Source organism: Cebus imitator, unplaced genomic scaffold, assembly GCF_001604975.1.
Source record: "Cebus imitator isolate Cc_AM_T3 unplaced genomic scaffold, Cebus_imitator-1.0 Scaffold399, whole genome shotgun sequence".
Classification (NCBI taxonomy): Eukaryota; Metazoa; Chordata; class Mammalia; order Primates; family Cebidae; genus Cebus; species Cebus imitator.
Window position 1 is genome coordinate 832872 of NW_016107714.1, and position 13429 is coordinate 846300.

At 50.8% G+C, this 13429-nt stretch overlaps 2 protein-coding genes across 3 annotated transcripts in view; one reads left to right on the plus strand and one right to left on the minus strand.

The window, feature by feature from the left end:
- The first annotated feature begins 29 nt into the window (after positions 1-29).
- Positions 30-3406, plus strand: DOK1 (docking protein 1). 2 transcript variants are annotated; one of them, XM_017508766.2, is made up of 5 exons: positions 30-707; positions 1044-1343; positions 1475-1559; positions 1768-1952; positions 2162-3406. In XM_017508766.2, the coding sequence occupies exons 1-5, from the start codon at positions 648-650 to the stop codon at positions 2966-2968; spliced, it is 1437 nt and encodes a 478-aa protein (XP_017364255.1). In that variant the 5' UTR covers positions 30-647; the 3' UTR covers positions 2969-3406. The 2 variants fall into 2 exon arrangements, with proteins under 2 accessions (XP_017364255.1, XP_017364256.1); XM_017508767.2 differs by lacking the exon at positions 1044-1343.
- A 223-nt stretch (positions 3407-3629) lies between these two features.
- The window catches only part of LOC108289329 (meiosis 1 associated protein), an 81231-nt gene continuing 71431 nt past the window's right edge, over positions 3630-13429 (minus strand). The window contains exons 7-10 of the mRNA XM_017508769.2: positions 8144-8350; positions 6290-6430; positions 5852-5863; positions 3630-4716 (exon numbers count right to left, since the gene is read on the minus strand). Of these exons, the coding sequence (XP_017364258.2) occupies positions 4558-4716; positions 5852-5863; positions 6290-6430; positions 8144-8350 (519 nt within the window). The 3' untranslated portion in view covers positions 3630-4557. The remainder of the gene's footprint in view (positions 4717-5851; positions 5864-6289; positions 6431-8143; positions 8351-13429) is intronic.

Genomic DNA, 13429 nt, shown 5'->3' on the forward strand with positions numbered 1-13429 from the left:
GCCCCCTCCCCCTCCCCGGCCCTCCCGGCCCGCTCAAAGAAGCTTTCTCTTCCCTGGCATGGAGGCCAGGCCGCTGCGGTCAGGGAGTCGACTTGCAAGCGGCTGCCGAGCGGCGGGACAGCCCCCGTGGTGGCGGGAAGCTGTCCAGCCCCAGCCGCCGGCCCCCCGCTCCGAGTCCCGGCCGGCGAAGTGTAAACAGCCCCGCTCGGGCGGGGCTGGGGGCGGGCCCGGCAGGGGGAACTGAAGCCCCGGAGGCCCTCGTGGGTCTCTCCGGTGTCCCCAGGTGCCTGCGGGCGCTTTTGGGGTGATGTCACGGCTTTCACCCTGATGTCATGTTGGGCATATGACGTCATGCGCAGCCACCCCGCCCAGAGGCCGGGGCCTTCCCGCCGAAACCGAGGACTTTCTCTCCGTGGAACCACCGGCGCGCCCCCACGACGGCGGGTAGGGGCTTGGGGTGCTGCACTGCCCGGCCAATCCGGGGACCGCCACCCTTCCTTCTAGTTGCTCTCCCTCACCCCACCGTGACCCCTCAGCGGCTGCCGGCGTGCTGGGAGGGACGGAAACGCCTCCAGGGAACCCGGCCCCGCCTCCCGCCCCGCCTCCCGCCGCAAGGCCAGGAAGCGCGGAAGGAACTGCCAGGGGCCATGGACGGAGCCGAGATGGAAGGGCCGCTCTTTTTGCAGAGTCAGCGCTTTGGGACCAAGGTAGTCGGGGGCAGCGGATGCCGAACCCCATCGGGGCTAGTAGTGGGTGAGAGAGCCCAGAAACAGGGAGAGGCGGGCAGCGGGCTGGAGCGCGGCGCCGGGAGTTGGAGAGCCTGTGACTTTTCCCTCGAAGTTGCTTTGCACGCTCCCGAGAAGCGTCTGTAGTCTCGGGGTTCTGGTCCTGGAGAGAGGGAGTGGCATCCTTCTTGGGAAACTTCGCCCCCCGTTTGGAAGCCCCAGATCCCAAATCGGCCTGCGCCGCTCCCTCCTTCCCCGTCGGGACCGGGGCCGCCCGCGCACGCCACTCCCTCTCCAGCCCTCTCGCTCTCTCCCTAGAGGTGGAGGAAGACCTGGGCCGTGCTCTACCCGGCCAGTCCCCACGGCGTAGCGCGGCTCGAGTTCTTTGACCATAAGGGGTCGAGCTCTGGAGGTGGCCGAGGGAGCTCGCGCCGCCTGGACTGCAAGGTGATCCGTCTGGCTGAGTGTGTGAGTGTGGCCCCCGTCACCGTGGAGACCCCCCCTGAGCCCGGCGCCACTGCCTTCCGCCTGGACACTGCTCAGCGCTCGCACCTGCTGGCGGCCGACGCGCCGTCCAGTGCAGCCTGGGTGCAGATGCTGTGCAGAAACGCCTTTCCGGTGAGGGGCTGTGGTGATGCGGGGTGGGGGAAGATACAGAGGCAGAGAAATGGGGCTGGCTCAGACCGCTCCCACCTCCCCAGCCGCGTTGAGGAAATTACAGGTTTCTTGATGCCCTCTCTGTACTACAGAAAGGCAGCTGGACTACCGATAACCCACCTAAGCTTTCTGCCCTGGAGATGCTGGAGAACTCCTTGTACAGCCCCACCTGGGAAGGTAGATGCCTGAGAAAGCCAGGCAGGGATGGAGTGAGGAGGAGGCGTGCCTTTGGGAAGTGGGTGGATACCCAGGGACCCATGGGGAAGTAGGAAGGCCCTGAGATCTGGCTTCCAAGTGAGTGCTTGGACACTATGCTCCTGAGGCCTCGGGGTCCCCACTGCTGCCCACGTCCCTCCTGCCGCAGCTAATTGTATATGCCTTCCAGGATCCCAATTCTGGGTAACGGTGCAGAGGACTGAGGCCGCCGAGCGCTGTGGCCTGCATGGCTCCTACATGCTGAGGGTGGAGGCTGAGAGGCTGACTCTCCTGACTGTGGGAACCCAGAGTCATATACTGGAGCCACTCCTGTCCTGGCCCTACACTCTGTTGCGTCGCTATGGCCGGGACAAGGTGCAGGGGCTGTCCCGGAGGGCTTCCTGGGTTGGGCAGCTGTGGGTGGGGCAGGGCAGAGGTGGGTAGTTCTGACCTTCGAATTCCCCTTTCTTGCCTACCCGGGAGACCCCATGTCTGTTCCCAGGTGGTCTCTTCTTTGTAGATACCCTGATTAATGCAGGCCTGTGACTCACTTCCTCTGATGGCTCCCTTTCCACCCTCCTCAGGTCATGTTCTCTTTTGAGGCCGGCCGCCGCTGCCCCTCGGGCCCTGGAACCTTCACCTTCCAGACGGCACAGGGAAATGACATCTTCCAAGCAGTCGAGACTGCCATCCACCGGCAGAAGGCCCAGGGAAAGGCGGGACAGGGGCACGATGTTCTCAGAGCTGACTCCCATGAAGGGGAGGTGGCAGAGGGGAAGTTGCCTTCCCCACCTGGCCCCCAAGAGCTCCTCGACAGTGCCCCAGCCCTGTATGCTGAGCCCTTAGACTCCCTGCGAATTACTCCACACCCTTCCCAGGACTCCCTATACTCAGACCCCTTGGACAGCACCCCTGCTCGGACAGGAGAGGGAGTACAACGGAAGAAAGCGCTCTACTGGGACTTGTATGAGCATGCGCAGCAGCAGTTGATGAAGGCCAAGCTGACGGACCCCAAAGAGGATCCCATCTATGATGAACCTGAGGGCCTGGCCCCAGCCCCTCCCCAGGGCCTTTATGATCTGCCTCGGGAGCTCAAGGATGCCTGGTGGTGCCAGGCTCGGGTGAAGGAGGAAGGCTATGAGCTCCCCTACAACCCTGCCACTGATGACTATGCTGTGCCACCCTCCCGGAGCACAAAGCCCCTCCCTGCTCCCAAGCCCCAGGGCCTAGCCCTACCTGAACCTGGTACTGCAACTGGCAGTGGAAGCAAAAGCCACAGTTCAGCCCTGTATAGCCAGGTCCAGAAGAGCGGAGCCTCAGGGAGCTGGGACTGTGGGCTCTCTAGAGTAGGGACTGACAGGACTGGGGTCAAGTCAGAGGGCTCTACCTGAGAAGGAGGGCAAGGCTGAGGTCGCTGAGGAGAGCCATGGGGAGGTGGCACTGGGGTCAAAGAAAATGGTTAGAACCAGCAGAAGCCAGAGGGTGGGAGGAGCCGTGCTGTGTGAGAGCAGGGGACCAGAGGGATGGGGGAGTCAAGGGAAGGACTATCCCAGGAAGTCCTAAGAAGTGGGACAGATGACAGGGCTGAGGGATGGGCTCTACATCCCCCTAAAGCCATCTCTTCCTTCCCCACTTCCCCAAAGGAAGGGACAGCTGTGGGAGCAGGTCTGTGGACAGTGGGGCACAGTCACAGTGGGTGCAGTTTGAGGGCCTGTGTGGAGGTCTCAGAGATGCTGGAATGTGTCTGGATCCTTACCCCTGCATTGTTCTTTGCCAGATATCTATTTCAAAAATTTTAAATTCTCATTAAAGTCAGTTTGGGTTTAAGAGTTTTATGTGTGTGAACAGAAAGATGGGACACAGTGGTTGGGTTGGGTGTGGTGGGGCTCAAGAGGAGAGCCAGGAATGTGTTGAGAGTCATGGAGAGGAAAGGGGCCCAGGAAGGGAACAGGAGTGTGGTGGTTCGGAGCCTGGGAAGTCAAGTCAGGCTGCCCTAGGCTAGATGAGAGCTCTGTGGCACGGGTGAGTTGTGTAACATCTGCAACCCTCAGTTTCCCCTGTGCCTCTCTGTAAAATGGGAAAACTATAATGAGCTCTACCTCTCAGGGCTGTTTGTATGAAATTAGATACATTACAAGTATTTAGTGTAATCTGAAGCACAGGTTTTTTGTTTGTTTTAGTTTTTATTTACTATTTATGTAGAGATGGGGGTTTTACTATTTTGCCCAGGCTGGTCTCGAACTCACAGCCTCAAGTGATCATCCTGCCTCAGCCTCTCAAAGTGTTGTGATTGTAGATGTGAGCCACTGCTCCCAACCTAGTGGAAATATTTTATAAACGGTAGCTATTCCGTGGATGGAGGGAGCAACAGGAAGGTGGGTGCGTGTGGGGAGAGGGTAACAGGAAAGGAGTAGGTCTTTTCTACACCGTCCTCTCCCCTGTTCTGGGCTATATGGCAGCACTCCCACCCCACAACATACACAATTTCCATGTAGGTACCAAGCACTTGTCTGTTTGGAGGCTGAAGGCCGGTGGAGTAGCGGGAAGGCCACAGGCTCTGAAATAAGGCTTGGATTTCAATCCTACTTGTCTTTTTGAGCTTTGAAAACCTCCTCCTTGTTCCTGAGGCCCAGTTTACCAAAGGTGACGTGACCTCATCCACCTGCTTACACAGAGCTACAAGAAGAAATTCTGGGTTGGGAATGCTCCTAACAATGGTGGAAGCTTACTGGGTGTTTAATCTTCACCTCTGTAAACAGTATCAAATGATTCAAAAGAAAATGAGAGTCCTTGCCGAAGGCTCGAGTGTGTTGCTTCTCCACTTGAGGAGTGGGACAGCATGAAACAGAGGCGGGGAAGGCTCTTGTTTCCCAGTCAGCCCTCACTCACAGAGGCTCAGGTGGATAGAAAGTAGGTCTGACCACAGGTAGCCATTATGTGAACTTGAGCATGGATGTGGTTAGGCTCTGGTGCTGGTGACTTAGGGCCCTGAGGGATCCTCCTCCCACTCCGAAAGCAGAAAGAAGGTGTCTGAGGAAGATTTGCTGGATGCTGGCATCTTGGAGGCTCCGCCTGGGACAGGAGTCACAGGCAGGGGGGCCACAGTGGCTCGAGCTCGGTTGGTCTGCAACTGTCCAGTCTGCAAAGAGAGAAACCAGAGCCTTCTCTGAAGATCAGAGTTTCTGCGCGCTTATCCCATTCTCTGTGGGGCTTTCTGTCCTAACTCTTTTGTAAGTCAGGACCCTGGAGTAACAGCCTCAAGGCCCAGGACAATAATTTAGAGTCCCTTGAGCCTAGCCTCCACAGTGCCTGTCTCCTTGGCCAGTGTCCTACCTCTGACAGCTTGCCCAGCACCTAACTTGTTGAAGCCCCTGCTCCTACCTCTAGTTTGGAAATGTCCTTCTGTAATTTTAGCTAAGACAAAATGAGAATTTTTTTTTTTTTTGAGACAGAGGCTCACTCTGTTGCCAGGCGTCAGGCTAGAGTGCAGTGGCGCAATCTTGGCTCACTGCAACCTCCATCTCCCAGGTTCAAGCAATTCTCCTGCCTCAGCCTTCCAAGTAGCTGGGACTACAGGTGCACATCACCACACCCAGCTAATTTTTTGTATTTTTTAGTCGAGATGGGGTTTCACCATGTTGGCCAGGATGGTCTCAATTTCTTGACTCATGATCTGCCTGCCTCGGCCTCCCAAAGTGTTGGGATTACAGGCGTGAGCCACCGAGCCTGGCCAAGAACTTTTTTTTTTTTTCTTTTTTTTTTTTGAGACAAGATCTTGCTCTGTCACCCAGGCTGGAGTGCAGTGGCACAATCTTGGCTCACTGCAGCCTTGTCTTCCTGGGCTCAAGCAATTCCCCGACCTTAGCCTCCCAAGTGGCTGGGACTACAGTGAGCACCACCATTCCTGGCTAATTTTTTGTAGAGATGAGGTTTTACCATGTTGCCCAGGCTGGTCTCAAACTTCTGAGCTTAAGCGATCCACCTGCCTCGACCTTCCAAAGTGCTGGTATTATAGGCACGAGCCACTGTGCTTGGCCCCAAATGAGAATTTTCCTAAAGGCTGTGTTACTAAGGAACTGAGAAAAAGTTAATAAGGACAAAACGAAGCCTAAATATTATATAGAACACAGGTCTCATAAAAATATTTCTCCATCCTCAATTACTCTTCCTTCTTCAACCCCAACTGTCTTCAACTCCAGTCATGGGAGTCCTGTCTTCAAGTTACTAACCTTGGTCAGCCTCCTTTCCTCAGCTGTAAATGAGCAAACACTTACCTTGCAGGGATGCTGTGAGGATTAAATGAGAAAAATATATGAGCAAGCACTTATCATAAAACCTGGCAAGTGACTGGTGCTCTATAAGTATTAATTTCCCTTCCCTTGGGCGTTTCTTTTCCCACCTTTCCTTCAGCCTTTTCTTTCGAGAGGGCTGTGGTTGTAGTTTCTGTGTAGCTACTTTGCTTAATGGGACAATGGTCTGTTAAATGACTAATGAGTTATCGTAAACACTACAATTAAAACACATAAATGTTATCATATGTAAATCCCCTGGCAGACAGGCCTCCCTACCCAGTAAGGGTTCTTATTTTCCCCTCCACCAGGGGTGGGATCCAGAAGGAGGGCTACTCCCTTGGATGGGGGTGGTGTTGGGATGGAAGAGAAGGGCTTTCGAGGACTCTGGGCATGAAGGGGAGAGAGGGAGGGGAGCAGTACCTTTCTCGGGGCTCTGCTCTCCCAGTGTGGGTGGAGCCGCCCCTGAGGCTTGGCATAGTTGCTGCTCAGGTGTGAGTACAGGTGGCTCTGAACTTGCAAGGGGTTGTAGGTGGGCTCCAGCTCCAGGCTGTCTAGCATGCTCTGAGGAAAAGAGAGGAGGGGCCTCACCCATTGAGGTCACAGAACACAAGATGTCAGGCAGCGATCCAGGAGTGTGAGGGGGTGGAGAAAGTGTGAAACGCAAGGGCTGCCTTGAAGGCTGTGAAATAGATGCTGTCCCCCTGGGTGTTCTGGCCTGAGGTCCAGTGCTTGTGATCTAAGGGTCAGGCATGGGTAGGAGAAGTAGGAACAACCCTAAGTGGTTAGAAACACTGAACACTCTGGCCCCAAGACGCATGTCCAGGGGTTCTGAGGGGGCCAGCGCACATGAATGCTACAAGGGATCCACTGTGAGCACGGAGGGAGGGTGTGTCAGCGGGCTACCCAGCGGGGTGGGGTGCTCACAGCCTGCAAGGCGAGTACAGGGAGTTCTCAGCCTGGAGGTGAGCTGAGCTGAATGGAAAGGGAGGAGGGGATACAGGAGCACAACATTCCTGTGCAGTCAGGTTTTCCGGCCACAACATCCTGTGCCAGGAACCACTGGCCCCAAAGTGAGACGCTAAGCGGGCCACGGCCACTCGTGCCCACCTCTCTCTGTGTCTCTGTGGCCGCCAAGCCAAGAGCACAATCCCAGGCCTTGTCCTTGCTGCATTTAAGCCAGCAACCCAGCAGCAGTGTGGTTCCAGTTCTCCCTGCCCAGAGCCACCCCTCCTACCCTCAGCCTGAGGAGACTAGCAGAGCAAATATAGAGAATCCAGATCCCAGGAAGAGGGAGAGGAGGAGGAAGAGGAGGAGGAAGAGAAAATGGTCTTCACAGTGGTTTGCTCCTCTGCTTCTGCATCCGTCTCATTTTGAAGCCCTTCCTATTTCGGGCACCTACATTGGCTACCTTTTCCTCGTTTTCTCACCAAACATAAATGAGTGCAAACAGAGGTATACACACATGCACACGTGCAATGCAGAAAGTTAGACCCCTAAGAACACACCAGCACACAGATGTGCACAGGCGCATCTACATGTACTGCCATCAATTTAGAGATTCAAGCACAGACTCACTTGGGCACAAAAATAAACACGCAAAGACACAAAAACCCATACAGAAGTTGATTTTTTGGGTCTCTTTTTACTCCCTTTCTCCCTTGCTTTTTCTTCTGCCTTCCACGGTATCTTCTCCTTTCCTTTCCTTCCCAATGTTCTGCTTTCCCTTGTCTAACTTCACAATCTCCTCTCTGGGGAGGAAGTGGGGGCAGGAAAACCAGTTGGTGCAAAAACTGAACCGAACATGTGTCTGGCGCCTCCCCAGGAGCTGGAGCTGCCGGTGCTGTGGCTTCCTCTCCTGCCTCCCTGTGCCCTGGCCTACCATCAGGTTTCTACTCTCTGCTGCTCCCTTTTCTCCTTCATAGACACCCTGTCCTCAGATTTCAGGTCCATGTGCATGCTGTGTGTCCTCTAGGATGGCTCTAATTCCCAGTCATCACTGATGCCAATGTCCCTTTTCTCTCCCAGTTTTTTTTTCTCAAGCCTCATTTCCCTCTACCCAGCCTCTGTTCTATTTCACTCCCTACCCTGCTGCCATAATCTTAAGTGTTTCCTCCCTTCTGCTGGCAACATTGCCTACCCTTGCTTTCTGTTCTTGCTCTCTTTTCACACCTCAGCTCCCCGTCCATTCCCTCATGGGCTCACTCCTCTCCCTCCTTCCTTTCTCAAACTCCATTCGCTTCTAGATCTGTCTTGTGAGAGCTGGGCTCCACTTGCCTCCACAATCTTAAGGCTGTCATCGCATGGGTCCTCAGATACCAGGGGGAAGGTGCTGGGCAGCATCAGTTCCCGCGTGGCCACCGCCTTCACCAGCAGTGTGAGGGAGCGTGATGGCATGATCACATAGAAGGTGCTGGCAGGGATTCTCTGGCTGTGTCCTGGGCCCAGTGGTTCCCCCTTGGCTAACAGCAGCCATTCTCTTTTCTGAAACAAGGACATACAGAAATACTGGTTTATTTTTAGTCTATGGCATGTTTTGAGGATCAGTCCCATTTGATGTTTCCCTGACTTTCAGGGGTGCTGATGAGGGCAGAGCCATGTAACTTTGGCCCTGGTAGGGAGGGACTTCCTGCTTGAACCGTCAATACCACAAGGTACTCCTCTTCCTCCCTGGTCTGGGATATGCCAGAGAAAGTACATAAAAGGGTTAATAATAGACAGAAAAGTTATGAAATGCCCTGTAACTGGAAGTAGGTGTTCATCCCAGAGGGAGCTACCACATTCAGTGGTACATGTGAACTTTTAAGAATTATAATTCGTGGCCAGGTGTGGTGGCTCATGCCTATAATCCCAGTACTTTGGGAGGCTGGAGCAGGCAGATTATGAGGTCAAGAGATTAAGACCATCCTGGTCAACATGAAGAAACCCTGTCCTTACTAAAAATACAAAAATTAGCTGGGCATGGTGGTGTGCGCCTGTAGCCCCTGCTACTCAGGAGGCTGAGGCAGGAGAATCACTTGAACCCAGGAGGTGGAGGTTACAGTGAGCTGAGATCATGCCACTGCACTCCAACCTGATGACAGAGTGCGACTCCATCTAAAAAAAAAAAGGATCGTAATTCTTAAAAACAGAGTCTTGAAGCCTGTGGTCCTAGCTGCTCAGGAGGCTGAGGTAGGAGGATCCCTTGAGCCTAGAAGATCAGGGCTGCAGGGAGCCATGATTGTACCACTACATTCCAGCCTGGATGACAGGCTGAGATCCTAAAAAAAAAAATAAAAAAAAAAAAAAAAAAAAAAAAAAAAAAAAAAAAAAAGCAGTGTCTTGAAACCAAGACTTGTATGGGGTATTGTCTGTTGTAGAAATTCAGTTTTTCTTTTGAGGGTAATAAAGTCTGGTTGTGTTGCTGACGACTGGAATTAGAATGGGCTGACTGGTGAATATCCCTGGAATGCCCAGAGAGGGTACAAGGTAGTAAGGCCAGATGTGGTGGCTCACATCTGTAATCCCAGCACTTTGGGAGGCCAAGGCAGGAAGACTACTTGAGCCAGGAGTCAAGACCAGTCTGTGCAACATACCAAGACTAGAAAAAATTAAATACCTAAAGATAGATAAATGATTGATAGATAGATAGACAGATAGAGAGAAGGTGGTGGAAGCGGTCTGCAAAGTGAGAGGAGAAAGAGAGCAGAGGGAGGAAAGCCATGCTACAACAAGGAGGTGGGTGGGTGCTGATCACAGCCAATCATAGGACAAGAAGAGTCAGGAATCTGGGGGCATTTCCTCCGTGGATGATGGGTATTATGGAACAGAGGGTGGTACTTTGCCATGTGCCATGGAGATGGCAGAGGTTAGGGCATGGGTAAGAAGAGACAAGCAGATTTCTGAGAAGATTTTGTAGGTGTACCCTTTTAAATGAGCCATGAAAATGAGGCAATTTTTTGTGGTAGCTTTTCAACAAAACCCACGAAACTCCAGGAAATGTGGAGTTAGAACTATTACAATCAGCTCAAACTGTGTCCTCTTACTGGGACACAGACCTTCAGTTACATCTGGTACAAATCATAACAACCTCCCTGCTATATAAGATGGAAGAAAACACACGTGTTCTGGCTACTCTTAAATGAAAAGTAGAGACAAATAATAAAAGAGGAAAGGCAAAAAGGGGAAACATATTTTTAGAGGAAAGAGGAATATCAGTGTCTTGTGGAAGACAAATAGAAAGTGACACAGTGAGACAGAAAACACTTGCTGTAGCATTAGAGTTAGACCCCAGGGGGCACGTGCTGGGGTGGGTGTAGGGTAGGCTCTGTACTTTAAAGCAGTGTCATCATTCTGTGCAATGTGGAGCTCTGAGGAGGTCAAGTAGGCACAGCAAGTGGTGGGAAACCTGTTAACATCTCCAAGAAAAACAGGTATGTACCATTCCTGTGGTTGCTGACCTCTTTGTGGGGTAGGACCTGACTGATAATTCTGGAGGTGTGATGCATACATGCATACTCACTAGAAGGTTTTGGGGGTGGGACAGATGATTTGGGCATGGGAAAATTAGTCATAATCATAATTACAAACTTTAATGGAATGCTTATCAGGCACCAGGTACTGTGCTAAGAGCTTAATGGATGCCTTCAGAAGTTCGTGCTTTCTTGGTGCTTTGCTTATATCTAGAGATGTGCTGTCTTTCTGAAGAACAAATCAAAATATGCAGGAAAGTCAGCTTGATGCTTACAATCCATCACATTGGAAATAAATGATATAGAAATCATGGTGTATGTGTATGTGGGTGGGGGACCTGCCCTGCTCTGAGGACATGGCCTATGTAAGCCTGGAAGGGATAGTAACCAGGAAGTTTCAGGGGACTCCATTTCAGTTGGCGTAAGTAACTTCTGATGGGGCTCAGGATTTGGAATATTACTATTATTTTAAATCTTCTATTGTTACCTTGCTTCATGCATTTGCTTGTGAATTTGTCAATTAAGAATTTATTGAGGCCGGGCACAATGGCTCACACCGTTAATCCCAGCACTTTCAGCGGCCGAGGCAGGCAGATCAACTGAGGTCAGGACTTCGAGACCAGCCTGGCCAACATGGCGAAACCCTGTCTCTACTAAAAATACAAAAACAGGCATGGTGGTGTGTGCCTGTAATATCAGCTACTCGAGAGGCTGGGGCAAGAGAATCACTTGAGCCCGGGAGGCAGAGGTTGCAGTGAGCCGAGATGGTATCACTGCACTCCAGCTTGGGTGACAAAAAAAAAAAAAAAGTATTTACTGAGTCCCCTATTATGTTCCAAGCACTAGGTGTGGGTACAAAGAACAATGACATCAGGAGAAAAGGAAACTATAGATCAATATCTCTTATTAATATAGATACAAAAATCCTAACAAGACATTAGCAAATCAAATTCAACAACAGATAAAATGAATTATATACTACAGCAAAGTGGGATTTATCCTGGGACTATAAGACTGGTTTAATACCCCCAAATCAACAAATGTAATATACTATGTTAAGGGAATAAAGAACAAAAACTACATAATCATCTCAATAGATGCAGAAAAAACATCTGGCAAAATCCAACACCCCTACATAATAAAAATGCTCAGTAAACTAGGAGTAGTCTGGAACTTCCTCGACCTGATAAAAACCTCTATAAAAAATCCACAGCTAACCTCTTATGTAGTGGTGAAAGAGTGGATACTCTGACCCTAACATCAGAAACAAGACAGAGATGTCTGCTCTTGCCACTTCTATTCAGTATTGTCCTGGGAGGTGTGTTGAAGACTAGAAGGCCACTTCCCACATTTTCTGTACTGTTAGGCTCCTTGGATTCTGGGTATGATCCTACGGGGAGAGGCATCCATAAAGATATTGAGAGTGTTAACATCCTGGCCCTTGGGAACCAACGTTTTCTAAATTTGATTTAGAAAAATATAGTAATGTGACATTTCTCACATCAGAGAGCTATAGTGCAAAAGGTCTAGATACATGTGGAAACAAGTACGTGGGTGTGGAAAGGCAAGAAAGATGAATGGAGACAGGCTGTGGTGGAGGCAAAAAAGGTTTCATAGTGAAATTATTATTATTATTTTTTTTTTGAGACGGAGTTTCGCTCTTGTTACCCAGGCTGGAGTGCAATGGTGCGATCTCGGCTCACCGCAACCTCCGCCTCCCAGGTTCAGGCAATTCTCCTGCCCCAGCCTCCTGAGTCGCTGGGATTACAGGCACGCACCACCATGCCCAGCTAATTTTTCGTATTTTTAGTAGAGATGGGGTTTCACCATGTTGACCAGGATGGTCTCGATCTCTTGACCTCGTGATCCACCCACCTCGGCCTCCCAAAGTGCTGGGATTACAGGCTTGAGCCACCGCGCCCGGCCTCATAGTGAAATTATTTAAGCAGGATCTGGAAAAAAGTGACTAGATATTTGTCAGGTGGACAGAGGCAAGAGGAAGGGAACAGCATGAAAAAGGTGTGGAGGTGTGAAACAGTTTAGCATATTTGGAGAACATTCAGTCATTTATTAGTGTGGCTGGGGTGGAGGATGGTAGGGGCACAGGTGAAAAACGAAGCAAGGGAAACAAAGCTGAGTCACAGGAAGCCCACTGACCCGTGCTAGTCTGCTGTTCTAGCACCTGTCCATCCCCCAACCCGTCCAGATGCTACATTCTAACCTCATTCTATTCTCTAATGGCTCTTGACCTGCCATCACCCCACTCTCAGCTTGGATTCTTGGTCTTGATTTTTTGCCTGTTTGACCAAGGACTTTCCATTTCCCCACCCAGTTATAGCCCAACTGGCTCATCGCCTGTGTACTTAGACTCCTGCTGAACACATCATGGCTTGAATCCTGTAACTTCTGTGGCCAATTAGGGCAGACATGGCCTGTAAAGCTTTGGAATGTGTCTCCAGAGACTCTGACATTTTAAGAAGGAAACTGAAAGACCTAGGTGGTATTTTCATTTCTTTTTCTAGTTCACACAGACATGACTTTGTAATAGAAATGAGGATGTGGAAAGTGAGTCACTAGCTACATAACTGGGACTACACAGCAAGATTTGGTAATTCAAATGATATTTTCCTGGCCATGGATAGATTCATCTCATAAAAACTTTGAAGAATTAATTTTATTTATATATTTATTTCCTACCACATTCCACAAAACAGCTATAGCCAGTTAAGAAAAATGGAACAGTATAGAAAGATAAAATAAATAATCAAGGGGACTGGGCAAAAGAAAAATAAAAGTAGGGCAATACCACAGCCAGGGTTAGATAAGTTCACAGAAATATAAACCCCCCACTTTTGCTAGAAGGGAGCCCCACAGCTTTTCCTGATATAAAATGTGGGTGAAGCTGTCTGTGGCTTCTTATTGAGTGGGGAATATGTTTCAGAGAATTCCTGCAATCAATATGCTGATAAATTCCATGTAGCTGTAGAGTGGTTTAGAGTTTGGGACCTGAAGCCAGCCTTTCAATCTCAGCTCTACCATTTACTCTCTGGGCCTCAGTTTCCTCACCTGTAAAACAGGGATAATAATTCTTACTTCATAGAATAATTATGGG